Here is a 7,685-nt window from a genome sequence, read left to right as displayed (position 1 = left end):
CGGAGTACGGCGGCGGGAGTACCTAGCGGTGGTGGTGGTGGGCCTACCCGCCCTGGCTTTGAACGAATTACAAAATAGTGGGCCTTTTGGCAAATTTGCTAGTCCAACCGGTTCGTCTCGAGGGCTCCACTGTCAACGTGGCAGTGGTCAAACGCCACATAGACAGGTCAACACTGGCCAGACCGATTTAGGACCTCCGATGAATCACTTATAAAAGATTTAGGACCTAAACGTTCAATTTTAAAGAATATGGACTAAAATGAAGGGAAGAGAAAAGAATTGGGGTCTGTTTGATTTTTGCCTTGGATAGCCCCGCCAATGCAAGGGCAGCCAAAATATTGACGCAGCTTTCTGCCGCTCACGATTTGCCAACGCGTTGGCTTAAAATAGTACTGCAGAGCTGAGGCTAGCATGGACTCGCCAAAAAATGGTTCCAATCCAAACCATGACCAAGCAGCTGGTCAACACCAATTATTTGGCTTGGCAGCCTCGGGCTCCCATCCAAACACACCCTTGAGACAGCCAGTGCGGTTTACTCATGTTCATACCATCATTAAATGCCATCCTGGCTGTTACGGGCGCTTTTGTTGTTGTTTAACCCCTCGTCTCCTCCCCCTTTTCTAGATCTCGTCGTCTGCTTCTTTCTCGTCTTGCGCAGTTTTGTTCCTCGCTTCTTGCCTCCCCATGTGACCCAAGACCGCGTCGGTGTTCTTTGCTCTCTTGGCTGCTCGCTTTTGCTAGGTCGCAGAGTGGAGGGAGATGGGCGTTTTCAGCACTGTGCTGGGTTTCTTCGGGTTTGGGGTGGGAGTCACCATCGGGCTTGTGATTGGGTACTTCCTCTTCATCTACTTCCAGCCCACTGATGTGAAGGTACGATTTGCTTCTTCCGTGTAATTTTGGGCATTTAGGAGAACGACTGGAACTGGAAGGAAGTGCGGCAGTTGTTTTCAGTTTTGAATGTGGGTCTCTCCGGTGTCAAACAAGCCTGGGACTCCGAAGTTTAGCTCCTCATTTTATTTTGGGGGCTGACCTAGTGTAGTCGTAGCTGGCCAGTGTTCATCTTAAATCTTAATCATGTAATATAATCGTGGTCTGATTGGATGCTACTATAAGTTGCATTTCCTGTGCCTTTATCCCCGACAAAGAAAAAGTTAGTTGCCAGGGCCAGATTGCTAGAGGTGAAGAGCAACCTTAATTATTCGTGACATCTGTCCAATGGAAGTAAGCAAATAAAACTGAATTTGAAGGATTTGATAATGCATATCAGTTGTATTGTGCTGGACTACTCAAGGGTACTCTGCTCTTTTTCCCTGTTACAGGTTTAATATATTTCATGCTGCTTGCTCCAGCAGGGTGTTAGTCTAATAGGAATATAAGTAAAAGAGGTCACAATGATTATTCCCTGTTTCTGCATGACGTCTTAAAGGCCTATTTGCTATGATTTTCTTTTGTATTTCCAAGGTTTACTGCAACTGTAATTTGTATTCTTCTGGATATATCATATATGAAACACCACAACCAGACATGGGGGCAACAGAGCTTCCATTTTCAAAGAACCACAAGCAGACATTTCGTATGTGCTTTCTGCATATGTGCACGCATTAGGATGCAAAAGTTTGATTGCATACCTGCAGGTGCAAAGCTCAATTTATGTGTCTGTTAGATGTATCAAAACATAGATATTGCTTTTGCTTCACACTAGTGGATAAATCTCTTTTAATTTTGTAGCGGTGATTGTGAACTTAACGTGATAAATATTTATCCACAATGCCTAACTTCACATTTCCTACGTTGATGGTGGTTGCTCAGCACCCTTTAATCAGGCCAATTGTTGAGCTTGATACAAAATCATTGGAAAGCATGCTTCCCGAGATACCTCATTGGGTGAAAAATCCAGACTTTGATCGGGTAATGCTTACGCTTTTGGTGAATCTATTCCTTTTCCATACATCTTGTATTTTGAGAGCTACAACCTAACTTGACTGTCTTTCGTTCATTCATAAAGATCGACTGGCTAACCAAATTTGTTGAGCATATGTGGCCTTATCTTGACAAGGTATGTATGTTGCCCATAGTTATTAAGAGGGCAAGATTCTTTGTACTCCGTAAGTTATTTTTGCCTTTGTTTTATTATTATCATTTTCAGGCCGTATGTAAAACTGCAAAGGAAATCGCTAAACCAATTATTGCTGAGAATACTGCAAAATACAAGATTGATTCAGTTGAATTTGAGACGTTAACATTAGGTTCACTACCACCAGTGTTTCAAGGTTAGTCATCTGATGTTTTAAGTTACCGAGCTTTATAGCTTTATTCCAAAGAATTATTTTTCTCTAGAAAAGTAGCTCCCTCTTTCCAAATAGTATTTAAGAATGTCTCGATAGCAAAGCGAGGTAGCTTTTGAAGAATCAAATTCTATCTACTTTTAGATGTGAAATACACAGAATGCTGTCAAAACAACAATAGGGAACAAGAAAGAGAGAAGGCCTAGATGGCTTGTTTGGCCTCGTTAGATAATTGGGTAGGTTGCTATGCTCCTATTTGCGAAATAAATTTACTGAGTTAATAAAAGCCAGTCAGGCATGCCTGGTGTATTAGCCTTTGTTTGGCCTTGCTTAAGCTTCCACAATTTTGTGTTAATTCTGGGTCATCATCTAGCAGTTGAACCCAGGTATGCTATTTGACTTGATTTTGTAATACAAATAAACCCAAGCATATCTTGAGAAAAGAGTGACCTGCGTTATTGGGGTCTGTTGTGGCGACAATTAAGCAGTCACGTGTGACGAGATCTATTTTCCTAGCTTAACTGTACAATTTGTGTATCAGAAAAGTGAATTTATACCATGTGAGCGAAGCATGTAAGAGTAGTTTTTTATGGTTTTCTGGCAATTCCAAACTACAAGCCTCTGAACTTATGTTGCATAAAATGTATTGGTCTTAAGGTCTATATATAGGCATAATACTCTGTAAGCTTAATCATGTGTGACCAATGATAATTCTTATACCAGCCTAAATAGCATGTTAATTCACTACATTTGTCATTGTCACATGTGATGGCATGCATGGAATTGACCTGCTATTGCTTGAGGTAGACGTTTAAGGTTGTGTTTGTTTGGGCTGGAGGTCCATGGCTGCAGGTGCCAGAATCAGCTGGAGCTGAAAGGTTGGAGCTGTCTGCTGTCTGTTTGTTTCACTGGCTGGTGCAGCTGCGGCTGCACCTAAAATGTCTTGAATGTCCTCAATGCTCCTATAGTTCTGTTGATCAGGTTTAAGTGCTGATTATATTGTTATAACCGAAAACAACAAAATTGAGAAGTGTTTTTCGTCGAGATTGAGCATTTTTCCACTAGATTTAAGTGGAATTACATTTGTTTAGTAACATAGCTAGTGTATACATACATTTCTCACATGGCAATAAATTTGAACACATCATAACATATCGACTACTACTAACAATAATGTATTATCAACCCGTTGTTTGGTTGCAAACTATAAAGTTCTCATGGCAATATATCGGTTGCACCTATTACATCCCACTCTCACACGGCCATCAGAACATCAACAATGCTATCACAGAGCATCAACAATGCTATCATGAGTTGCGTCCATGGTACCATTGGCACCTGCCACAAAGTTCCCACCACCATTATTGACCACATGGCCTGGAGGAATGCATTTCTCATTAGCATCGTTTATAGCAAAGTGGTGTTCATACAAACCACTAATTTAGCGGTAGGTTACGTGTTGGACTCAAACTCTTGTTACCTGGGCCTATAATACATAAAAACACAGTTGGTAGCCAGCCAAAAAGACTAGACGCAAGTTGTAGGTTAGGCAAGGTCGAGTTTTGAGGACGGTCCGGCGCTCGTGGCGTTTGTAGATCTGAAGTGTCTGTATCACCTCGGTACTATGGTATTACATATGGAGGAACACCCGTTAAGCATGCCCAACAAATGTAGGTGTTGATTACTGAACTGCGTTACCAATCACGGCTGTGATTGCTTGTCTCCATAGATCAATTATCTGCATAAGCTCCCCTTGGGCATTAATTGAAGCTATGGATGAATTGATTGCTTATTTTTCCTTCGGACTATGCAATTGATGATCCAGATAGAGGGGCTATTCATGCTCCTTGTATAGACCATAGTTATTTTCCCAGGATGTTACAAGATAAAGATTCAAAAGAAGTGGCTGAATTTGCCAGGATGTTACAAGATCAGGATTCAAAAGAAGTAGCATAATTTACCATTGCTCGCCATCTAATCAATGCATACTTACCTGCTCGCCTTGAACCTTTATAATTACCAATCTATTTGTGCCTCAGTGTTATATACCGATGAAAATACATGCCAGGTTAGACCATAGAAATCTTTATGTTGAGAAGAGCTGATTTTACCTTAACTTAATCGTCAACATAGGGATGAAGGTCTACACCACAGACGAACAGGAACTCATAATGGAGCCTTCAATAAAGTGGGCTGGAAATCCTAACATCACCATTATAGTCAAAGCCTTTGGGATAAAAGCATCTGTACAGGTAGAACTAATCAGTAATTGTGATAAGTTGATATGCTCGCTGCCACACTTCATCTTCAAGGGATCAATACTATTTAAAGGCTTCAAATTTAGTTAGCATCTTATGCTGATCATATCTTCTCTAATACTATAGGTAATTGATTTGCAAGTTTCTGCCCTGCCGCGCATAACATTGAAGCCATTGGTCCCTAGCTTTCCTTGTTTTGCTAAAATACTGGTCTCACTGATGGAGAAGGTAAATTCTGAAACATGCATCCATTTTGACCATTTCTTATATAATTGTCAACTTATTGTGTTCACCTTTTGCAGCCACATGTTGACTTTGGTCTGAAACTCTTGGGAGCAGATGTCATGGCAATTCCAGGACTTTATGCATTTGTTCAGGTAATGCTTTTATGTTAAGAGTGCTTATTTCATCAAATTCTGAGGATGTAATTTATTCCTCATAGTTTTCTGCTTATTAAATTTTTGAGTTTCCATATCATCATATACACTAATCCTGTGTGTCCAATTATTCCGCCAACACATTGTTAACCTAATTCCTCCTTTATTCATATATCAACATAATGTCATGTATTTGTAAGACACACATGCACATATTTTTCAACCGTTGTCTCCCCTTGCAGGACATGATCAAGACTCAGATAGCCAATATGTACTTGTGGCCCAAAGTTCTTGAGGTGCCAATTATGGATCCTGCGAAGTAATGATATAGTGTGATTTAACTAATTTTTTTTTCATCGCCAGTTGGTTAATATTTTTTCTATGTCATTGAACATGAAGAGCACAAAAGAAGCCCGTTGGAATTCTGCATGTTAATGTTGTACGAGCTGTTAAACTTATGAAGAAAGATTTGATGGGAAAATCAGATCCATATGTGAAGGTAAAGCTAACAGAGGAGAAACTCCCTTCGAAGAAAACTTCAGTTAAGAGAAGCAACCTGAACCCTGAATGGAATGAGGAGTTCAAATTAGTTGTCAAAGATCCAGAATCTCAGGCTCTTGAGCTTACCGTTTTTGATTGGGAGCAGGTAATGGCTAATGCTTCCATATTTGGTACCTTTGATGTTTACCCTGGTTATATTTTTAAACCTATATCTTCCTTCTCAGGTTGGAAAGCATGACAAGATGGGAATGAATGTTATCCCATTGAAAGACATGATTCCTGATGAGACAAAATCAGTTACGCTTAACTTGCTCAAGTCCATGGATTCAAATGATCCTGTAAATGAGAAGTTCCGAGGACAGCTCACTGTTGAACTGACATATAATCCTTTCAAGGAGGGTGATGCTGATCTTGATACATGTGATGAGTCTGGTACAATTGAAAAAGCTCCTGATGGCACGCCAGAAGGTGGTGGTTTGCTTGTAGTTATTGTCCATGAAGCACAGGACGTTGAAGGAAAGCATCACACTAATCCATATGCAAGAATCGTCTTTATGGGTGAGGAAAGGAAGACTAAGGTATGTTAACACTTCTGTATATATATTTCTTTGAATAAATTATTGAGACGACAGGTAGGATATGTTTGGATGGTGACCAGAATCTACACTACCAACTCTTTGGTCATGTACAAATTTTGGTGTTTGTTTGGATGGCTGCCAACTCTTTTGGCATGTTTGTGGCTCTTTTGCCCACTCTAGTTCATTTTTCTTGCCAACTTAGCCTACTCATGGGAAAGTAAAACCTTGATCAATATTTTGGCAAGCCAATTTTTTCGTGGGGTAAGCTCAAATGAAACATTTTTACTTCCATTGATTTGTGCAGCATATTAAGAAAAACCGAGATCCACGCTGGGAAGAAGAATTTCAGTTTGTTTGTGAGGAACCACCCACAAATGATAAGATGCAGATTGAAGTTATGAGCAGGCCACCAAGTATTGGTATACATTCCAAGGTAGTGGTTCTGTTTTTTGATATTTGGCCCTTCTATTGTGACATGGTATTTTTTTTTTTGGAAATCCTGCCAAAAATGATTGATTGAAAATTTGCAATGTACTTAGCAAGTTGCGAGTCACTTAAAATATATGTATCATTTCACAATAACCTCAGAAGTCTTTGCTTCAAAACATCTGTCTGTTGAATCTATTAATACTAGAAGTTGCCACTCTCAAGATGGGATGTTCCGCATAAGTACATTAGTTACTCGTTACCTGAAATAAACATGAAGAATGTACTTGGCACGTTTGGTCTTACAGTAATGTCCGCTTATAATAATAAAAAAAGTTAATTTTATCACCCGCTCATGGCTAGCTATTCATGCTCTATTTCGGATATGTGTTATTTGTTGTTGTGTTCTTGTAGGAAAACCTTGGCTATGTTGTCATCAGTCTGGCTGATGTTATAAGCAACAAGAGGATCAATGAGAAATACCATTTAATCGACTCGAAGAATGGACGCATCCAATTGGAATTGCAGTGGAGAACATCATGAAAGTTCACACATCTGCTGAAGCGGCAGACTTGGAAAGTTTCTCTTGTTTAGATGCTCCACATTTGTATGGACTTAGCGTCTGCCGAAACCTTGATATTTCTACCATTGTTTGAAACCTCATAGTTTCTGCAGTTCTATAACACACGATTCTGAAGATCATATCCTGGACTACAAACAAATGAGATCATTTATTGGAGCAAGGTGATGTGAAACCTTGATCTTCGTATGACTGTCAATGATTTATTGGGAAGTTCACTTATATATAGTACGAGCATGCTAAAATATTCGAATGGTTCAGTTCCTTGTCCTTTTAACATGTACTATCATGCACTCTGCTGTCATGCAATTCTTGGCTTTCTCTAGTTCTGTACATGCTAGGTCATTTTGCCGTCCGTTTACTACTCTCGTCACCTCCGGCGCCATCTCCTTGATATGCCTTGGTGCCGAAGCGCCGACGGAAGGTGCGCACGGTCCGTGAGGCGTTGGTTGAACGCACCTGGATCCCTGACATAGTAGGTGCACGGAGCGCCCTGGCACTGTGGCAATACGTGCAGTTGTGGGGCCGGCTCAGAGAGGGCCGGCTCAGAGACACCCAACTTTCGGCGGAACCAGACAGGTTGGTTTGGCGTTGGACGACGGATAGCCAGTATTCAGCCGGATCATGTTATGACACTCTTTCAGGGAGCGATCATATCAGGCTCCTGGAAGCTTAACTGG

The 7,685-nt window shown here is 40.6% G+C and overlaps 1 protein-coding gene across 2 annotated transcripts; it reads left to right on the top strand.

Annotated features, from left to right (window-relative positions):
* Positions 1-452: 452 nt before the first annotated feature.
* On the top strand, positions 453-7,265 carry LOC127323159 (synaptotagmin-2). Of its 2 annotated transcripts, XM_051351344.2 has the most exons (12): positions 453-870; positions 1,810-1,908; positions 2,006-2,056; positions 2,147-2,270; positions 4,419-4,537; positions 4,670-4,771; positions 4,846-4,920; positions 5,163-5,239; positions 5,320-5,566; positions 5,646-5,999; positions 6,304-6,432; positions 6,840-7,265. In XM_051351344.2, exons 1-12 carry the CDS (start codon positions 760-762, stop codon positions 6,966-6,968), a joined length of 1,617 nt encoding a protein of 538 aa, XP_051207304.1. In that variant the 5' UTR covers positions 453-759; the 3' UTR covers positions 6,969-7,265. The 2 variants fall into 2 exon arrangements, with proteins under 2 accessions (XP_051207304.1, XP_051207305.1); XM_051351345.1 differs by lacking the exons at positions 453-870; positions 1,810-1,908; positions 2,006-2,056; ... (1 more) ...; positions 4,419-4,537; positions 4,670-4,771 and having other exon boundaries at positions 4,847-4,920; positions 5,163-5,216.
* The last annotated feature ends 420 nt before the right edge of the window (positions 7,266-7,685 follow it).

Source organism: Lolium perenne, chromosome 6, assembly GCF_019359855.2.
Source record: "Lolium perenne isolate Kyuss_39 chromosome 6, Kyuss_2.0, whole genome shotgun sequence".
NCBI lineage: Eukaryota > Viridiplantae > Streptophyta > Magnoliopsida > Poales > Poaceae > Lolium > Lolium perenne.
This window is presented reverse-complemented; position numbering and strand designations above follow the sequence as displayed.

What these genes read in the sequence shown, in the direction of transcription:
- LOC127323159 (XM_051351344.2), top strand. Translation starts at nt 760, where the DNA reads ATGGGCGTTTTCAGCACTGTGCTGGGTTTCTTCGGGTTTGGGGTGGGA. An exon ending in GACTTTATGCATTTGTTCAG is followed by an intron (nt 4,921 to 5,162) that starts GTAATGCTTTTA and finishes CTCCCCTTGCAG; the next exon opens with GACATGATCAAGACTCAGAT. An exon ending in GTGAGGAAAGGAAGACTAAG is followed by an intron (nt 6,000 to 6,303) that starts GTATGTTAACAC and finishes TGATTTGTGCAG; the next exon opens with CATATTAAGAAAAACCGAGA.